Source organism: Leguminivora glycinivorella, chromosome 13, assembly GCF_023078275.1.
Source record: "Leguminivora glycinivorella isolate SPB_JAAS2020 chromosome 13, LegGlyc_1.1, whole genome shotgun sequence".
NCBI lineage: Eukaryota > Metazoa > Arthropoda > Insecta > Lepidoptera > Tortricidae > Leguminivora > Leguminivora glycinivorella.
In genome coordinates, this window is record NC_062983.1 from 22,506,682 (window position 1) to 22,529,013 (window position 22,332).

At 38.9% G+C, this 22,332-nt stretch overlaps 1 protein-coding gene across 1 annotated transcript in view; it reads right to left on the reverse strand.

The window, feature by feature from the left end:
- The window catches only part of LOC125232954 (RNA-binding protein Pasilla), a 95,825-nt gene that overhangs the window by 33,598 nt on the left and 39,895 nt on the right, over nucleotides 1-22,332 (reverse strand). The window contains 1 exon segment of the mRNA XM_048138807.1: nucleotides 9,872-10,026. Coding sequence (XP_047994764.1) covers nucleotides 9,872-10,026 — 155 coding nt within the window.

Below are 22,332 nucleotides of genomic sequence, written 5' to 3' on the forward strand. Positions count from 1 at the left end.
CTTACCTTCATGACCGCTTTGCTTCGAGACCGTTTACGGTACGAGGCAGACAAATCCTGTTCAAAGGCGTATGAAGTATTTACCTATTTGTTTCAAAAATAATGTTTAGAACTTGAAGTTCCAAAAAATAAATTAATGCTTTGTGTAAGGAGCAGCGCAGTTACTTACGTAAGTCTATGCTATGCCAGCGATTTTGTGGAAAAATCCTTTGCCGGAGTCTCTTGCTTTTTAGAATGCAAGTTCTAGAGAAATAGAGAGAATGCTAAGTATGCAGGCACCCCAGGTTTCAGCAAGGTGGCGTGAAATAGTGTAAGTGTGGAGCAAACAGCGGGCAATAAAGAAAGGCTTGGGGTCGCATGTTTATCGCACCCCCGCGAACTAAGCGTTCTTAATTTAGCGCCCTAGGCGTGTAATTCGCTACTTAATGCTTCTGCTAAGAAATTACGTTAACGATCAAATTATACATTAGAGGTTTTAATTAGTCTAATTAGCGCACTAATTGGGCCCAGTTTTGTAGTTAAATCAACAGGCCTAATAAATGTAACAATAAAATAATAAGTAGGTAAGTCTGTTTTCGGGTCACAACCAGATTAACGGAGTCCACAATTCATATTGTTCCGTGTAAAAAGAGACTTTAAAAAAATAACGATGCTGCAACACATGTTCGACATTAGGTACGCATGGTTCCTCTTTTGTATGGATGTCAGCCACAAAAGCTGACTTACTGTTCGTAAGCCTTAATGTGAAGGCATAAGAGCGTCTGGAGGAGTGTACCTAGCTGTAATAGTAACCCTCGCTAACTTTACGCCATTAAACAAGGATTGGGAGTTGGGACCGTCGACCGGCTGGCTCCTAACTCCTGAATCAACCCATCCTATTAGTGATGTACGGAGCGTCCGCTAAAGCGCCTGATCGTAATAGGATTCCGCACTTCGATTTACAATGAAACCCTAAAAAACCAATTTGGTCGACATCGGCTTACCTACTCCGATCCCGCGGGCCTACAAATAGGTTTTATTTAGCTTCCATTAGACCGGTGATACGTTAGTAACAAATGTTGTTAAGCGAAGCTTTAGAATTCTCTACACTGCGGACGCTTTTACCTGCTCCTTGACAAAAGTTTGGACGAACAATTTCAAACGCGTTAAATTTCTAGTCCACATACTGCTGAACGTGAACAGGGCAAAAGCTGAATGCATATGTAAAGGGTGTAACTGTTAAAGATGATAAAAATAATCTAAGTTCTTGTCGATTGTTTTTCTTAAAACTAGGTTTCTTCAGAGCCCCGAAAATAATTTGGTAACGCTTTGATTAAAGTAAAATAGCGGAAGATACGGCACGTCATACTAATTGTCAGCTATTAAATGGCACTACTGGGCACTACACACTACTACATACAAGCAGACACACACAGCTATGTAAATTTACGCTATTGAACGACAGAGACACACCGATTTATTCCGACGGTAGTGCGAACGAGACAAACGCGCGCATCGAGATGAGCCTCTTTCCTAGTGCCATGTCAAAGCTCTTTAATAAAGATTAAAAAAAAAGAAATGTCATTGCAAATAATCAAGAAGCGTCAGCAGACAAATTGGAGTATAAGAATTATGCAACATATTTTTTATGAAAACAAAATAAATTACTTATTATTTATTACTTTACTATTTTGCACTGTGGAGCGATGTTTGGTTTGGTGTAAGTAGGGTTACCAAAAAAACATAATTATAAGTATATTTTTTAATATTTATTACGTCTTATTTTTAAACTAAATTATGAACTTATTCACCAAAATTTAGATGAGGCACTTTTTGCCACAACTGTCAACAATATCTTATTTGATACAGACATTAGAAAAAAGCGCGTGGAGTTCCTCCGCGTGAAAGAAATGAAACTTCGTAAAATTGAAATGAAAATATAAGAGCTTGATGACATGTATCTCACTTAGGGTTGCAAAAAATACGGTTTTTTCTGGCTTAAAACAAACATGAAAAAAAAAACCGTGAAAAAAAAAGTTTTTTTTTTGGAGTATTTTTTTTCTAAAGTACGAAATCTCAAAATTTGCAAAGCAGTTAATACTTTTATACGTTTTTTTAGACTTAATGTTAACTATTAAACGAATTTAATCAAATTACTTTAAGTTCTGGTCTTATAAAAGTAACATTTACGAAATCTGTAGTTGGTAGTTATCACTATTTACTGTTGGCAACACGACCGCCTCTCCACGCTGCACGTAGCATCGGGGATTCCCCAATAAACGTTTGTATACTGAATGTTAATCGTATTAAAATGTACGTTATTGTTATTGAAACACGTTACAAGTCACGAAAAACCGTTATTGTCGAATTATTTGTTCATGTGAAAAAAAAAAAATATTTAGAAAAAAGTATCATAATGCTCGGTTTTTTTTTTCATAATTCTGAAAAAAAAAATTTGTTTTTTTTTCTATTTGCAACCCTAATCTCACTCACAACACACTATTACTTTTTGAAAATAGAATAGATGGCAGAAATCGATGGAACTAAAATAGTGACCTCATATTTTTTCTTTAAGACAAACTTTATAAAAATTGCTTACGATAGGGTACTTTCCTATACTTAGAATAATAGTTATTTACAAAACTTTTCCCCTCACTATAGCGAGAAAAGTCGAGGCGTCCAGTCTGGCTCTTGTCGTTGTTTACGCACTACAATACGCCTTTTTTGTCTGACAAGTTCATCTCCAGGAAAACTAGAAAACAAATAAACATAAGTTAGGATATTCATATTTTGTACGCCCATAGGTAGAACACAGAGGCTCTCTATGCATGTACTTATATTAAGACCGTTTTAACACCTGTTCTAACATATTTGGTGCGAGTGAATTAAAAAAAATCTTGTTGATAAGGCAAGCATTTTTGCAACAAACTTTAGTTGATCATCATTTTATTATTTAGGTTTAAAGATTCTTTATTCCCATAAGAATTTGTACAATTCACTTAAAATGAGAATATAAATATTATTAATGCTAACAAAATACACAACAAGAGCTACATACAAAAATAAAAATGACAAGTTTAAAATTCACATTCACACATAGGTAGATACATAGTATCATTATTTGTGGTTGAGGGTAAGTGGACAACAGGGCGCGCGGCCGGCTGTAAATAAAAATAACAAAATAATGTACTACTAAAGTTTGTTGCAAAAATGAGGTCAAATATCATTTAACAAAAAAATAATATAATCAATCAACAATCAATACCAGGTAAAAGTATTATTATATTAAAAGTATTATTATTAAATAAAAGTAGAAAACTATCGTCCTATTGCCATCTTAAGTGTCTTAGCCAAAATTTTCGAGTCAGCTATTCAAGCAAGGCTGCTTCCTCAATGTATTGCTCATATCACCGATGCACAACACGCGTTCCTGCCCAAAAGATCTGTGGCAACTAATCTGCTAACCCTAACCCAGATCTTGTCACGTGAGTTAGATAGGAAGGCTCAAGTCGATGTCATCTACCTAGACTTCCAAAAAGCCTTCGACCGCGTGGACAACGACATTCTTCTTCGAAAGTTAGGAGAAATGGGATTTACTCCGAGACTCCTTAAGTTGTTCGCGAGCTATCTCTCCGGGAGGACGCAGTATGTCAAGTACGGCCCCTATGTATCTGGTGATTATGGGACGCGTTCCGGTATTAGTCAGGGGTCTAATTTGGGCCCGTTCCTTTTTGTACTGCTCATAAACGACTTGCCGCTACGAGTACATCACTCTACACTATTGCTGTTTGCTGACGACGTAAAGATAATTAGATGTGTCGAAAGTCAGAAGGATTGTCAGGAGTTACAGATGGATGTAGATGCGGTCTATCGTTGGAGCCTCGAAAACAAATTATATTTTAATTCGAGTAAGTGTGAGGTGATGACTTTTTCACGATCGCTTAGTCCAGTTGAGTACGGGTATGCCATTGGCGATGTATGTATGACGCGGTCAACTCGCGTCCGCGATCTGGGTGTGCTCTTCGACGCTGCACTCACATTTAATGACCATATCCAGGCGGTGTCTGATGCGGCGTACAAGAGGCTAGGATTCGTTTTGCGTAATTCTGGGTCCTTGAGCGTGTGCGCCACTCGCGTGCTCTATGCTGCACTAGTCCGCAGTTTATTGGAGACGAATTCGGTAGTATGGGGTCCGCATGAACATAAATATAATTTAATGTTAGAGCAGGTCCAGAAAATGTACCTCAGGGCTTTGTACAAGAAAATGTATGTATTTTATCCCTATATGTATCCCACCTTATTTTTGCAGGGTCAACTCGGGTATGACTCTCTGCAATTACGAAGGTCGCTCTCTTTAGCCAAATTCGTTTTACAAATATTTAGAAATAAAATCGATAGCATAAAACTTGTTGAAGTCTGTGTGCGCTTGTTTGTACCTAATCAGTACACCCGCGCGCGACGGCACCCGCTGCTGGCGTGGGGCGCGGCGCGCACGCAGGCGCACGCGCAGGCGCCCATCGCGCGCGCGCTCACGCTGCTCAACTCCGTGCTCGAGGCACAGCCCCAGTGCGATCTCTTTGATAGTGCGATGGGGCAAGTTATAACAGAATGCAAGAAGATGTTAGAAAGAGAGATGCCTCAGAGTACCATCCCATAGTTTTTTTTTTTTTACCTGTGTGTTTTCTTGTTTTTTATCAGTGTATTGTTTTATAAATTATAATGTAACGTTGTAATGTATTCCAATTTGTGCCGCTTTGGCTTTAGCTGTAAGGTGCATTTTGTTATTTGAATAAATAAATTGAATTGAAATAAATTATATGAATTATTTATTATGATCAACATTTTATGCTGACGCTACCGCGAAGGCAAATCTCAAAAGGCAATCTTTGAGCGTCATTAATGTATCATGCGTATTTGGTCGCACGTCAATGAAACTTATATTTCTATCCCGCTCTGCAAAATGGCCGTCAAAACAAAGACTGAATTTATAAATTATCTTAGAAAATATTTTTTTTCATGTACTTACGAGTGAAATGTGATTCCTTGCGATTTGTTTTTCCTTTTAGAATGGTTTGTGCAACGCATAAAAGCACACGAAAGCATTTTGGTTACGTTTTACCAATAAAAAATAATTTATAATTTCCTCACGTCACACGTCTCACGACATCCGATGCGCACGCAGTGCCGATTGCAACTGAAAGCAATCAAGCTCCCGGAGCTTGATTTTTGAGGGCCACATTTGAGTGGCGCGTCACCTATCTTCCGCTATTTTACTTTAATCAAAGTGGTAACGGTTAAGGTAAGGTCTAACTACTCGATCACTATTTCATTAAAGAAAGAACCCTAAAATCAATTAGGGCCACACGGCTTACTCGTAAGCCGCGGGATCCCGCGGGCCTACAAATAGGTAGGTTTTATTTAGATTCCATCAGCTTGCCATTACTATGCCGGCAGTTTTCGTGACATATCCTAGGATGTTGTTCTACGCTTAGACAACTATCCGCTGGCTAAAAAAATAATAAAACGAGCAAGCAAGTGACAACAAAAAGCGAAATACAAAAAAGACAACAAATTAGTTGTATTCCACCAGTGACTACTGAGGTACTGAGCTGCCAATAAGGGAACATACCCAAACTACGTGACACGTTTAGGGGGGGAGGGGGCTCGTCAAAATACTACGCTTGGTCACAGAGGGGGAGGGGGGGGTCTAACTTCTTGTCACGTAACCTGTGGAATATTGGCCCAGCTGTGGTCAGCAGAGGAACGTTTATATAGGCTGGTGATGATGATGAAGGTGATGGGATGAAAATCATTGTTTAAAGGCCGGAAAAAAGGATGATAAACACGCGTCATTAAACAAATACACTCAGCGTCAAAAAAATCGCACCTCGCCCAAAATTCGTTTCAAGAAAATACAGCTCTAATGCCTCTAATCTTATTTATTGACTTTGACTGTAACCTATCAATATTGGTATCATTTTAAAGTACAATGAAAGCCCTTTAAGAAAAATCTTATTGACTGTAACCTATCAATATTGGTATCATTTTAAAGTACAATGAAAGCCCTTTAAGAAAAATCTTATTGACTGTAACCTATCAATATTGGTATCATTTTAAAGTACAATGAAAGCCCTTTAAGAAAAATCTTATTGACTGTAACCTATCAATATTGGTATCATTTTAAAGTACAATGAAAGCCCTTTAAGAAAAAGGTGTACAACTTTCTTAAAAACAATAATCGCCAATCTACGATGGTTTAAAAAAAAAGGGTAACGAAGCGATTTTAATGGGTCTCTAGGTGTGCTACCCTAGACGGATTTAAAAGGAAGTGTAAAGGTGTCATGTGGATCATTTGCACTCCAAAAGTCACCGAGGACACTACTGAACACTTGCAGAATGAAAAAGCCTTCAGAATACGGGTACAACTCCAGAAAAAGCAGCTCAAGTGGTGGCACTGCTCCTAAATGGACTACGGCAGTAGCAAGTTGCTGAACGCCTAAGCATAAGCCGTTTTCGGGTGCGACGAGGCTTGCTGCTGTTCCTGGAGATCTGTGGCTACATTAGGAAGCCTGAATCTGGGAGAAGACGCTGCACCACCGCTAGAGAGGACCGGTACATTTGTATCGGCCTCTTTGCGGAACCGCTTTCGGACCGCTGCTGAGCTGCAGATACTGCTTAGGACAACTCGAAGAACTGCAGTGAGTGTCTCCATGATCAGAAGAAGATTGCTGGAGAAGAAAATGTTACCCCGAAGAGCTGGCAGGGGCCCCCAATTTAAGCCATCGAATTGCCAGAAGGAATTTTCGCTAGGTTTGGACGTTGCAGCAATGGAGGAAAGTTTTGTTCCCCGATGAGACGAGGGGGTTCATTTCCACAAACGACGGACGCAAGAGGGTGTACAGGAGTCAAGGAGAGCAGTTTACACCAGTCTGCACCGAAGAAACAGTCAGAAGCGGAAGCGGCTCGTGCATGTCCTGGGGCGGCACTTCCATCGACGGCAAAACGGATCTCGTCTGCGTTTCCCGCACTGGCTGTGGTCGTTTTGAGGGGTCCTTAACTGCTGGCAGTTACATTATGGAGATTTTTGAAGAACATGAGGTCCCATACGCTGAGTTTGTTGGACCTGACTTCCAATTTATGCACGTCAACGCCCGTTGCCATACTGCCTTGACAGTGCGGGAATCCCTGCATGAGGTCGGAATGTACCGTAATGGAGTGGCCAGCAACGAGTCCCGACCTGGACCCCATCGAGCATCTCTGGGATGAGTTAAAACGGCTTGTTTGGTCGCGTGATCGTGCTCCAGCCACCCTCGACGAGCTGGAAGCCGCAGTTATTGAGGAATGGGATAACATTCCTCAAAAACGGATTGTAACACTGATTAAAGGTCCATAACTGATTGCCTGGAAGCTACACGAAGGGCCAGAGGGAGAAAACACTAGGTTTTAAGTTTAGTTTTAAGTAATTTTTTTCGATATTTGTTGATTTTATTGTCTTTGATTTTTTTTTTTAAACCTGAATGCACGTTGACTCCTTTTTCCTGAAAATTTTAATTTTTTGTGAAAAATGTCATGAATTATATGGCATTTTCCAATAGAGCGTTAGATTACCTTTCAAATAAGGCCACATAGTCATAATTTTCCTTGTATAATATAAGGGCTATAATCGCTTGAACGAAACCGATTGACAGGTGCGGTTTTTTTGACGCTGAGTGTATTAAATTTGATATAGACACACGAATATCTATTAACAACTTTCTGCAAAAATGTATTTAAAACTTCATTTATAAATACTACGTGACAACTACAGGGGGAGGGGGGGGATCTCGGCATATACTACGCTTGGTCACGCAGGGGGGGGGAGGGGGTCAAAAAACGGCACAAATATGGTCACGTAGTTTGGGTATGTTCCCTAAGGAAGAAGGCCTCTGGCCTATAAAAATGATGCTAAAAGTACTGTTCTTAGGCACTGGTCCCACCGCGAGCTAGTAAAAGCTATGAGCTATCGGCTATAAAAACGAACAAAAGATAAGCACTCCCGTGCAAATAAAAGAGACACGGCGATTTTGATAGCTCACCGCTGGGCGAGTAACTATAAACATCGCCGTGTCTCTTTTATTTACGCGGGAGTGATTATCCTTTTTATAGCCGATAGCTCATAGCTTACTAGCTTGAGGTGGGACCAGTGCCTTACATCGAGGGAGATTATAAACTCCTGAATTCGATTGTACGTCGCTTGGTGAAAATAAGAAGCCAAAATATTTCTTTGCCAGAAATATAATAACTATAAAGAAAATCCAAACCAAGAGTAAGAGAAAAACTAGTGTGTTTATGTGTTAGATGCTGACGATGCAGTGAGGTGAGGGGGAATTGCACAAAGAACCCAATAGGTCGCCAAACATTGGACAATTCCATGCGACGCTCTGATTTCGCCGGGAAACCTCAAACTTTGATTCCGTAACCGCTTTAGCTGGATGTCCTTGTGAAATAGCCCGCTCATTGATCTAAACTCTACATTCGCAGCACAGTGACATTTAGAGGCAGTTTAGTCGCAGCTCCGCGTATGTATGTTATTGGTGTTAAGCGCCGGCGAAGGATATAAATCTACGAGTAATCCCCGGGAGGCGGACAGGCATGCCGATCGTTAGGCGGGATGGACCCGAACGGTCAAAGAGGCAGTTAGACCACGCAAACGCAGCAATACAAGAACTTGGAGTCCTACTGGAACAACTACATTAAAAATGTTTGAAATATATTAAGCGATGGGGTCAAACCATGCTAGCAACCATGTCTTATTTTACACACTAACTGTCAAAATAAATCTGTGCAAGAAGATTTTCGACTTTGTTTTTTCAAAGTAAATTATATTACCGCTCCATTTTAATGAGTTTGTCTTGTTTCTATGTATCTAGAATTTCCAGTTTTTAATACATTCTGCTTATTGTTCACATTGTGCAATCTAATTCTATATTAATTCAAATATATGTCTGTGCCGTCGACCCACTTACCGGCGGACTCAATGGTACGGAATGGGGGATAGTCCCCTAAATGCGGCACCATTTCTTTACAGCCGTATAATTCTACAATATGTCCGGGAAATGCTAACTGAAGCTGGACAAAACACAAACTAAAGCTATACTAACAACAGTTGGCCAACGAATAATCATATTCTTAAACTAAAGAGAAAACAGAAGTGAATATTATCTTTTATGTTATGGCTTATGGCGTAAGTTGCGCTTTGCGTTTGCGCCTTGCGATATATACAGCATTGGTTTGTTATAATTAGTATAGTTATCAGGACTCCTTCCTACCCTACAAGTCTTACAACAGATGTAAAAGAAGTTGCAGAGCAGAAAGCAATTTGAGAGGTTTTCCGGAAAAACCTATAAAAACCGTAGTGTTATAAAAACATCAAATGAAACGACCATCACGTATAAATGAAATAAGTACGGAGACTTTTGGTATAGACTGTATAATGCACACAAAGGTGACTATGCCAAGCTTGTTAATTTATTCTGCACACGTAACCTGTGTAGGTCTCGGGACTTAACATAATTACGCCGCTCCGTATACGAACGAGTTTCAAATATATGCAAAACAATAACGACAAAGTACATGTAATCTGCAATAAAGAATCCTTGTTTCGCGATATCTAAATTCAATACACTTTAATCGTTATTGCGTTGTGCACTCGACCGGGGCACATAATCTCTGTATTCCCTTTTCATCCGCGATTTGTAAAGCTCGCAATCGAAAGCGGTCTTCATTCATTTAAAGATAAAGTTGCTTCCTTTCTTTTTTCTTTTGCGGTCAATGCCCTTTCCGAATTCTTAAACCAGGAAAACCGTTGCGTGAAATGTAAAGAGAGCCTAATATTCTGTGTGGGATAAGGTTACCTGTTTATCTCTGTCCTGGGGCATCTTGGTGTCGACTCCCTCGGGGAAGGGTTTCACCAGCTCGGGCTTCTCCTTGATCTTCTCCATGATGAAGTCCAGCACCACCATGATGCCCTCGACGGAGCCGGTGATCAGGCACGCCCTTTCCGTCGTACCTGTCAACAAAATATTTCATGACTTATGTTTTATGTAAGCTCACCTATTTGCTAAAATAACGTACAAAACACATGAAACATCACGTGACTGATGTCGTTGAAATGATATTCAATCGCGTTCCATATATTTTATCTGCAGCTTGGTTAAACCAGCCTTGATAATATCTAGGAGAGCGATAAGTAGGTCATGCCATGTCATATGCAATTTCAGACTTAAAACCAGAAGATCAACTTTGAAGTTGAGATAAACGCTATTGGAAATATATTTTAGAATTTGTTTTATTGTTCCTGCTCCTAATTCGTGTCTGCCTAGAGTCTAGAAGGTAGATGATAAAGTCGTCTAGCTATCAACTCCCACATAACAAGTGTAACTCCCAGAAGCAGGATAGACAAATTAGAACCTAATCCTGCAAGTGACCCAAATAGAACCGCTGATCCAGTGATCTCTGTCTAGTACAATAGCCGTTCACAATTTCTTGGTGTCATGATGTTTTGGAGTGATTAAACCAGCTTATCAAGGAATTTATTAATGAAAGACTCAACTTCCTTCTAAATACGCTTGTTTCAAATATTTGACATAATTGCTCGCCCTACTCAATAGACCCGCGAACTTCGGAGCTAAAGCAATAGTGGCCGAATGATTTGGAAACCCAACTAAACTCTGACACAACAATTTCAGCGGAGCGCGTTAATTCCTTACACAAATCACGCAGTTTACCATTAGATACAGTGTTACGAGTCTTACGAGGTACCTATATTGCGAAAAGAATACATTGCGAATCTATAACATAATACACATACAACACCTAATCAATTCTTATAAGATGCTCTTCTTTTTAAACGAATGCCACTGATTCAGGAATAAGTAGTTGTTCTAATAAACGGCTAAATTTAACTTGCTTTAAACTTCAAAGACATACATATACGAAACGGCATAAATCCATATAGATGAGATAAGCAATGTGGATAAATAGATGGTCATACATTACATTCTAAAGCATGGTATTAATCGAGATTCACATAAACCCTATCCTATCTGATACAGAGACAAAGGACGTCCAGTATTGTGTTGAAAGTGTATCGTTCCGCGTTCCGGTGTGATTCGCGTTATATTATAAAGGGCCATAAATATTTAGGCGGCTCCCCGATTCTTTAGCAGATTGCGGCACATTTGTCATTCATATTTTCATAAATGGTGCTATTGATCGGTTCGGAGCTCGCACGCAGCGTCCACCGGCTAAAGGTCGGAAGCGGCTTGGATTTCCGTGTTAGCCGAGTCATATAGTGGAAAGAGGGTTACACTTCTCAGGGCCGCTCATTTTACAGCTCTTGTGGAACTTTACTTTCGTCTTCCTCACACCTCCTCGAATGACAAGGACAGAATCGCGAAGAATCGGAATATATTGCTGCCACGTTTGTTATTTCGTTATTTGATTCACGCAACGAATTGTTATGTAGATACTAGAAACCGGAACTTCAGTACGGGGATGTTTTTTGGCTTTATTATCAGATTCTCGAGAGGGCTGCGCAACCCTTGTTTATTTTCGGCTCTTAGACAAAGGAAGTTTGAAGAGGGGCTGATAAAGCGCGGAATGACCTGGATAACTGTACCATAAAGATGTTGTTGTTTGAAATAAATTGTGGGAGGTAAGGAATGTAACAAATTTGTCACGGTAAGATATTACACCTACACAAAAACGTCGATTTCTAAGTCTCACTCGGTACCGGGTCAGAATTGCTCGCTCGTTGACACATATGTATGTACATACTTATAAGAAGTTTAATATTTATAGTATGTACTATAGTAATACCTGTCTTGTCTCATTGTTTGATCGACACTATATGAGGCTAAGCTAGTGGTTATTATAGAGACTTCATGCTGACTGTACTACATGTATGCTTTCTAGATATTTCAAGTTTTATCCTGAAAATATGGGTTTTCCAAAAGATTTAAGACGTTTTGAATAAATATTCATGTACCAGTTTCCGCAGTCGTTATCCCTGATGGGAAGATAGATAAAGGGTAGACGGGAATCTCGAAACATTTATAAAGGCCTGTAGATGGCAGGGACGCGTGATCATTTATCATAACGTCAAATCACGTTTAGGATCTCTGCCTGAATACAAACGCTTTCTGAAAGCGGACGACTCGCACGCTCGCAGGAACCAGTACAGAGTTGCTCTCTGCATGCTTCCGTACAAATGTTAATATTTATAGGTCATAGTACTCATAGTTACACCGGATTACACTAGAGGTAGACTAGTTCACGATGAGAACACTTCCAGTCTTCTTCCTTCTTCCTACAAATTCTGCTTGATGTCACGCATGTCACTGGTTTGTTAATCGTTCAACTTTCCTGCTGGTTTTAAGACGGGAAATAACAAATAACGGGTATAGGCGTCTTCGGAAGATTATGCAACGAGTCGCAGCGGACCGGTCGCTTGAGCAACTCCTTGACCTTGCTCGCCGGCAAGCCATAATACAACCTGCCACCAATAATTTCAGGGCACATTTTTGCTTGAAACGCGGTCATTAACACTTGGTATTAGTCCAATTGCAAACTAGAACAGTGGGCCAAAAAACTATATTAGAACCTGGTACGAAATTGGTCAAATTCCAATATTTGTACAAATATGATTTAGTATACTGATAGTGCGACAGTGTTGGGGCAAATGTTTGGTCGTAAAGTGTATATAACCCATCCAAGTTGTGTTGGTATGTGGAAGAAGTGCACGGACAGGTGCGGCGTATCACAAGCATTATGCCGCCTGAGCCTAGTTGATATTCATCATAACCATCGCAAGAAAGAACTCTGATTACGAATAGTGGTTAGGAATCTGAAGATGTTTCGTATATCGGTAGGTTGAGACGAAGAGCTTGTTCAATAATGACAGCAACATGTAGGTCGTCCAAGGCCACAGTACAGAGATTACCGACTATTATCCAATTATGTATAAACGTGGTGCTATAGAAGTTCGCGTGAACCGACCACTTAGCGTTATTGTTCCTATCCATCCGATGAATTGGCTTTGTGTGTAAAATATATAAATCTTGTTGATGGCGCGATAGACAAACAAAACGGCCGAGAGGGATTATTAAACTCATTTGAGTCGTATAAAGTAGGTTAATGTCGAGTTTTGCAAAGAGAAAATCCAATTTTATCGAATTTCCGTGATTTATAATTCTAAACAAGCTGGATTGGAAGTATTTTCGAGTTGTTACAAAAAATCAATGCGTAAGGACGAGCATATTGAAATTTAGCTTTTCCTTTTCTGTTTCTGAAATATACCCATTTATTTGTAGCACATTTTGGTATCTTAATGAGTAAATGGGAACAAGGATTGGGATAGCCAAATTACTTTCGGCCCCAGGTGAAAATTACTCAGGGAGGTATAGTGCTTTTGTTGAAATCGTTCATAGCCAGAAATTAAATTTAATTGGAAAAGTGTCTTTTGCTCTCAATGTTAAGTTATATAGCTTTAAGTCTTTGTAATAACAGCTACTTGTCTGTTTATCGAATGGAAAGTGAAATCGTTTGGAAATCCACGTTTCAAAAACGTCAGCGCTTACTGAAAAACACATTAATATCTAACGCCACATGTCAGCTCCGCGTCACGTTGTGCCTGTCGATGCTCGAGCACTTCTAGTTTTTCCTGCCGCCGCAGATTTAAATCGACTCTACGCTATAGCTAATAAGATTTGTTACTGATTGGATGACATAATTACCTCGAGAAAAAGTCTACTTGTCTATGTCACGGTGTCACGACGAAGCTTTGTTATTTTTAGGTCAAGGACACGTGCGTTATTTTGTAATTTTAAATATGAGGAGTACTGACAGTCGCTGCACATTTTTCAGCGTTCGCTCGTGGCTTTTAGCGTAATTAGGTTTTGGGCGCCGGAGTGAGTTCGTGCCGAAAGCAATCCGCAGTGCTGCTGACAAAGATTTAGCGCCCGTCCCATTTCCCTGCCGCATTAGTAAAACCGTGCTCTGTGTAAATAATAAGCTACTATAAATAAATATAAAAAGATGGGAAAGCAGCAACCTTCTTATTCCTGAAACAAGTGGTAACTAACGATTCTCAGTACTGGCAATCGATTTCTCAGAAATTTCTTCCCGGCAACACTATACAACGGCGTGCAGTAGATGTATTGAAGTGTAGAAAGGTAAGCCCTCATCGACGTTTCCTTGAATTTGCAGAATAACTTGATAGAATGAAGCAAACAGTGTTTATGTTATGGTAGACGCTTACAAAAATGTTTTGTGCGCTCGTTTATCATTTCTTCCTCATTAAAAATATCTTAGGATTTCTCAAAGTTACGATCCCGAGTAGCCTATATTAAATTTCCCAAAAGAGTTCAAAGGACTTCAAACAGTTCTGACTCGTTTTTTATCGAGCAAGCGAGTGATTCGCTTTTTTATTTTCATTTATTGCGCCATTTCCAGGTGCCATCCGCCAAATCTTTTCAATTTCACTTGGTTCATTTGTCGCTTCCTTGCGATAAAACTATCGTTCATCACGTGCATCAAAGCCCAATTTTCCCACGTTCTTCATATCTCTCTATCTACCTGTATCTTCAGTTACACCGCTGGATACACATACCACGCCACGGTGACATCACTCTTGCTCCATACATTCTAATATGGTGCTCCGCCCATTAGACGTTGCAACAGCTCGTTCGCGTCGCGACGGAGTGGACATATGAATACGCTCATTAGTTACATTCATCTGGAGATGCTTGGACGAGAAAAAAATGAAATGTGCCAGCAAGAGACGTGGTATGTGACTAATTTGACAAAACTTTTCAAGCCGTATTGGTAGAGTTCAAGTATTACGAAGTACGAGCTACAGTAGGGAAGCTTGTATTTTCCTATGTCCTTTTTGCAAGTAGGTACTTAACTTTTCGAGCGCGAACCACATAGGTACATTTTGTGTGGATTGTAGGTACCCGCTTTGAGTGCAGCAGCTTATATTTGTTTTTAACATGTTTTGCTTTTCATTCAAAAGATATTCAAAAATGCACGAGTTACAAAATTTTTCCTGGGCTTAGCTTAGGTCAGGTCAGGCAGGTGTTGAAGTATTTTGTTGGAGTGAACCATCCGCGCGTTTAGGCCCGTTGTTCTGTGGTATTAGGCGGCCTTGTGATACAATAGCACACTCCACTAACTTGTATGGCGCAAAATTTATTGACATAACAAATCGCCTCCCCGCCATCGGGGCCTTGGGCGAGATTGAAAGATTGCACTTATTTACCGACTAAAATGATTTATCGCGCGGTTTATGAAGAAAAATCGTTTTAATTTCCTGCGCAAAGAAAATCTAAGTACTAAAGTTGTGAAAGAGCAAAAACGTAGGCTGCCCACGTACGCTTGAAATGTTCCTCGGGACAAATATTTGGGAGACAGAAGCGTTTTTGTGGATTGGTCAGTTTAAATTTTGCACTGAAAGGCCAATTAGTAGATGTCCCTTTTTTCTTGGCAGCTATTGAAGACACGCTGGTTAATTTAACGCAGTAGGTGGCAGTGTTGTAACACCATAAGAACATTTGAAAAAAATTCTAATCAAAGATATATTTAGCGCAAAACTAGGTTAGCTAATGCGAATATCTTAGTTCGAAGATTGGAAACTTGTGTCTATATCGCTAATATGGATATTGTATGAGAAATAGCGATTGCTATCTCCTTAAGACGATACGGTAGGGGTCAATTCTCCATACAAACGCTCTCGACTATTTCCTCCCTGGTTTTTGAAGATAGAGCAATGATTTTTTCAACACAGATTGTTATTATTTTTTTCTGTGTCGGACCGTTTTGATTTTTTTGATATTCTGCTTTTTAAAGACTCTAGAGCCAATCAAAAATTTCCAAAAACGGCCTTTTTCATTGTGGCGCAAAAAAAGGTGTGATACTCAAGATTGGTAACAATTAATCAAAAAAGCTAAACGGTCCGACATAGATTATTTCATTGTTATTCAGATTCTCAAATTTTGTTCCGATTGATTAAGTTTTGAAGGAGGAAAGAGTCGAGAGCGGAACCTCGATTTTAAAGATTTTTTTGAAATATCTTTTGACTGAGTTGTTCTTAATGGACAATTTTTTTTTTGATAAATCTAGTTAATAACACTTGTATATTTAACTAAAATTCCCAAGTTGAAAGGGGGGCTCCTTTCCATTTTAGCATTTTCGCTACCGTATCCTCTTAACCGGACTTCAAACATTCATATAGCCCCGTAACCGCGACAAATCCTCCTCTACAGCTCGATTAAAGCGAAAGCGATAGATATCCGACCGCAACTCCGATCTCCGCGGTCCCCCATGCGTCGCGAAGGCCACATGTGAGCTATTTCAAGTCTAGAAACCACCGCATTACGGTAATATATGGTCAGCCTTGAACTATTCACCGGTTGTATCGGCAATTTTGAGTCGAACCGGTTTATTGTGATAGTTTCCTTGGTTTCTCTGTATTTTATAGCCGGGTTGGCCCACCTCTCATAAAACTTGACGCTTGGGGACTTTATGATGAGATCGCGGTTATTCTTAAGCTCACTGAAAGTAAGCGAAGTTGTGCTTCAACAAATCGGTACAAATTCATCCTCATTCTTTTATGTAACAAATGTTTATTTCACTTTGTGTAAATGCTTAGGTACCTACAGATTTCTTGGTCATACATAATTATAGCAAAATAATATTTTGATGAAAGTGCTCGTCTTTGCACTATTTGCTCAAAAGGCGATGCGAATATAAGACGATGTTATTGAATTACGAATAAAATAAATTTGCGACAAATCTCTATACCCAGCGTGTTGGCCACTAAAAACTTATTATTAGAGATGACATAAAATAAGGTCGAGGTCCCTGTTTTTATTGGTTTCGAGTCTAGACGAACTTGTGTTCCCGCAAAATTCGAATGATCTATGATTTAGTTTATGTTCGTTCCAGATGACCAATATCTGAGATGTTATTGGGATTGCTTACTGAGCGCAGACGAGTCTACCGCTCACGCTTTACCGTAACGCTAAAAAGAATAAAGCATTTAAACTAGTTTATATAAACTTTAGACACTGTTAGAGGGTGGAATAACGCTGGCCGAATATATGGGCCCGTGAAAACTCGGGCGAGGCGATTATTGCTTTCCAGCCAAGATTATTATCTTTGGACTCTTCGAACACATCTCACACGTGACTGTTCTGTCCGTTGTCGTTTGGTCATTCAACGCGTGAAACTAGTATACGCGGAAAATAACATCCCACTGTAGCTTTTATTTGAAACAATGTATTTCCAAAAATACAGCCTCGCTTTTAGAGGCATCGTCTGTTTCGTTAGAAATACAAAAGGCCCTCAAATAGACAAAAGGACGCAGCGGATGAAAATAATCTACCTAGTCTAGTATGTAGATAGTTTTATTCCCGTCGAGTGGACATAGGCAATTGTTGACAGGAGACATTTGTATTTGTACAAATAGAATAACAATAACGACGGTCGCCGCTCAAGGCCCACTGGTGCTGATGTAAGCGCCATTTGCCTACTTCTACTGGTCGTTCGAACAAGTTTTCATATCTGACATTTGATTCGCAATTTTCCTGGTAATTTTTATGACAATTAATAATCAGCTTAGCTCATTATTAGCTGCATCCTCGTAGTGTTCACTACTTTATTAGTCTTTAATTAAACGCAGAATCGATTTGGTTTTCCCAGATTTTAGAGACACACCTATATAGTCACGACTTCAAGACAAATTAAAGACTAAACTGGCTGATTAAAGAGGGCTGCAGGTGCATAAAATAAGCATTAAAACAAAACAAATCGAGTCAAGAACTCAAGATCATTCTAGCGCCATCACGCAAGACAAATTTGTCTCTAGCCAATTTGATTGTCAACCAGTTTTGACAATTAAGGCTCATGGGTGTTTTGCTGCCGATAAGTCTGTGACGTTCTCTTTTAGATAAATACAGGTGACATAACACTTCACAATCTTAATATGTACAAAATTGTCAAATTATAAATAAGATGTCAAGATGGGTTCTTAAATGAATGAACAACTAACATAAAGTAAAAGCGGCAATTTTCTAAGCAAGCAGTTGTTTTAAGCGTTCATTAAATAATGGCTTCACAGTTCACATTCAACACTTACGTGGATTTGAAAAGTTCTCCTCTACGCTACAATACCTCACATAATCATAACCACGAAAGTTACTTAATCGCTTTTCTTCTTTAAACGAAGTTCATAGATTATCATCGCCTTGTTTATGGAAACATAAGTCCTAGATTACCTTCTCTCGATACGATTAACTTAAGCGGTGCTTTCCTTGAAGTGTGTTTTATTTAAACGCTCATAAAGTGAAATGTGTCACATTACGCTTAATACGGCTCGTTTGAGAGTTACTTTCAATAAAGTCTTGCATGAACACGAGTATAACGCGGGAAGGGATGTTTTCCTTTTTTTAAATATTTTTTGGATTGGTGACTTATTTGATCGGACAAAAGTTATTCTCATAATGAACTTCTATTCTATCATACTATAGGGAATTCTCTACGATTTTATCATATGTGATTGTGAAATATCCTTCTAACAGTCTGTCTTCTTATTTCAGATATTTTTTTACATGAGTTACATGAGACAGGATTCAGTCTAGGGTGTGCAAACCGGTTAACCGGTTAACCAAAAAACCGGTTAACCGAGACTTTTTGGCCTCTGTTAAAAACCGGTTTTTATAGTCTCTAACCGGTTAATAACCGAAACTGTATTTATTTCTCAAAATTTGGAAAATTAGGCATAAAAAGGTTCAAAACTACGTAATTATTTAATGTTTGGTAATAATAAAGATTTATACATTACTTTTCATTGACAACATTATTATCTGTAATGATTTTATTTTAAAAATTAGTCCCGAGTCTACTCAATTATACATTTTATACAATACAGTAGTCCGGTTAGTATATTACGACTCCGCATAGACCTAACGTCCAACCTCTTACAACGACATAGTACAGGTATTTATTTGGTTTTAATAGAATAGAATAGAATAAATTTATTCGTAAACACACAAAAGAGAAAAATATTACAAATAGGAACACATAAAAACGAGAAGGTGCCACGAAATGGTTTAACCTCAGCATATTGCTGGCGACTTCCAGCGCTGATCTTCCGGTTAAACCATTCGGTGAAAAACAATCACGACAGATAACATGAACAAAATTATAGAAAACAACATATTACACACAAAAAAAAAAGATATTACATGCTTTTTTAAAAACTATAACTACTACTGAACGAATTATTTACAATGTTTGGTTATCTGGGTAAGTCAACAGTATCGTACCGTTTTAAAGGGTCGGACACCGCTTGGCCGTGCATTAAGCTTGCCAACCAGCGCCATATTGCGGTCTGCGGTAGCTAAGTGTACTAAACTGACAGTGACAAACAATAAAATAATTTGATGAAATGAACATCGATATTTATATAATTTATATCAGATTACATACCAGACTACATATTTGACTACGACGTTTTCGTATGTGATAGTATGAAAGTACATCCGTTTATTACGCTTCGATTTTAACGACCAGCCGCTTTTTACGACACATTTGACACAGAATCCGTTCGTCAAGTTCAGATGCAACGACGAGCGACAACGTTTTTAACTGACTTCAAAAAAAGGAGGAGGTTCTCAATTCAACTGTTTTTTTTTTGTATGTATGTTACTCGATATCTCCGAGAGTCGTGGACCGATTTTCAAAATTTTTTTTTTAATCGAACGGGTATAACTCCGAGATGGTCCCATTGGCACCAAGTCGGGGTCTGATGATGGGATCTTGGAGAAATCGAGGGAACTCTTCAAATGTTATAGGCACATGTAATGTTTTTAGTGTATTTTTCAAAGGTACACCAGTATTTACGCCTGTAGGCCTAGCACATGATGGCCGCGGGAGTATGTCGCCGCGAGATAGATGACACGTCTTCTTCTAACTGTATTAATGACATAAGGACGGGTAGTCTATCTCGCGGCGACATACTCTCGCGGCCATCATGTGCTAGGCCTACTGATGGTAATAATTTTATGTGGCTGAGCTGATGATGGAAGGTCAACTCCTCATTGGTTAGGAGTTAAAGGATAATTCTTTCACTACTGTACATATATTCGGGCTGATACATATAATATCAATAGGAACCACTAAAAATCAACAAATAAATAAACTTTTTAACAAAAAATAAAACCGCCTTCAAAAATAAGCGCGTTACAAAACACGGAGAAACTAAAAAGCAAAAAATAATAAACCTTTGAATTCAGATTCCTTATCAGATTGCAATAATCTAAACATCCAAATTATAAACAAATCAATTATTTTTGGAGTCGGGGCCAGCCTGCGTATGGTTGGGTGGGGCAAACAGGAAATAGCAAGGCGACAAACAGGTCTGGTACCGACTACAAAAATAATTGATTTGTTTTTTGTTAATTAGTTTTACTAGTAATTTGAGAAAACAAAGCTACTTCCACCCGAGCACGGCCCCCTGTCTTGCCTACAAGTAGCAAGATTACATTGTGGCCATGTAACTTTTTGGAGTATTGCTTTTAGAATTTTAACAATTTGTTCGCCTTGGGTCTAATCTTATAAGCTAAATAGAACCCAATTTGTATTTTTCGATTGCGTATAAACTAGCTTTACTTACAAATGATGAGCAAGCACGCATACAAAAAATTTCTTTTTCTAACTAAACAAGTCACAATAAAATAAGGTATTAATACTATCATAATAATACCCTGTAAATAAACCTATTGATTGAAATGTTTTAGTAATAGAGATGTAGATATTACTTTTAATTAAATAAAAGAAATGAAATTCGTTTTGTACGACATTCGGTTAGTACGACGTAATATCAGCGGTCCCTAGAGCGTCGTTGTAATCGGAGTCTACCGTATATTTCAAACTATATTTTTTTAAAAGAAAGGTAAAATGGAGATCTTGGTTTTCTTACATCAATTGCTTGTATTACTAGGGGCTCTGGGAGCTATAGACCTTCGCGACATGCCTAGAAAACGCAAAACTGACGAATTATATTCAAATCACACCAGCCTTTTTAGCAATTTCCGCATTTTACAAAATTTCCAAAAACTGGATAAAAATGATCTTCATCGTGCAAGTAATACCTACTACGATATCATCAACATCAGAATTCTTAAAGGTAATGGTAATTATTGCGTAGTACGGCCATTTACTTAAAATCCTCAAAACCGGTTAACCGGTTTTGAAGGAAAAGTCTCGGTTATTAACCCGTTTTTTAAGTTAACCGGTTTTTGCATACCCTAATCCAGTCTATTATTTTCACGATCTCCACATTCAGTGTGTTTAGTTATTTATAAACAACAATCAACATCCGTATCCTACGGAATGCTGAATAAAGCTTAGGTACAAGTGGCGTGTCATATGAGTCACAATCAAGATTCGACCGAGTTAAAGTAAACACAAAACTATAGGTATATGCATGATGTAATTTACCGAAGCATGTTTCGTAGAAAACGAACACGAAACCGAGTATTGTATAAATAACACAATGTGACAGGTTTTGAGGTTATTTCAATAGACCCAGTGCACCTGAGCATATTTACGTAAACACATATCTACTACATAGATGCGTAGTATTCGCTACGCTAGGCTAGACGATTCGCTATTTATGCAAAGCGCTCTTTCGTTCCTCTCGAATCCACTATCTATTCATAACACGTTCTGCATTCGTCTAAGAGCTACTTTCTAGTATAATTACATTAGTTTGAGCTAATCGCAATCAGCGTGATTCTAGCTGGTCTATACGACGCGCGGTTGTAGAGTTTTCGTGAAGCTTCCTGTAAGTCCCGCACAAACATCCACACGATTACCATTACTTCCAAAGTGTTCGCTTTAAGCAGACCAATATAAGTCTAACCTACAAATCAGTATACCAACTACACTAAACGGGAGATCTCTGAGGGTTATTTTAGCATTCTGTAAGCGGTAGCAGGCTCGGGCTCGGATAACGAGCGGTATAAAGAGCAACTTTTTGCTGTACCAGGATAAATCGGGTTTCAGCGGCGCTTTTAATGTAATTTAATGTTGTTACTTTCGCGACTAATGTAATTTTTTACTGGAAATGGGGATAAAGAGAAGATACGCCTTATTAACAATATAGGACGGATAATCTTGGCGTTGAAGGTTCATAAAATAGTATGGGTTCCTAAAGCAAAACACCTATGAAGATTGATGACCACAAGACGAATAGAAGCGATGTACCGATGTAGATATTTTAGATGTAGGCTGAATTCAAGGTGTCGAC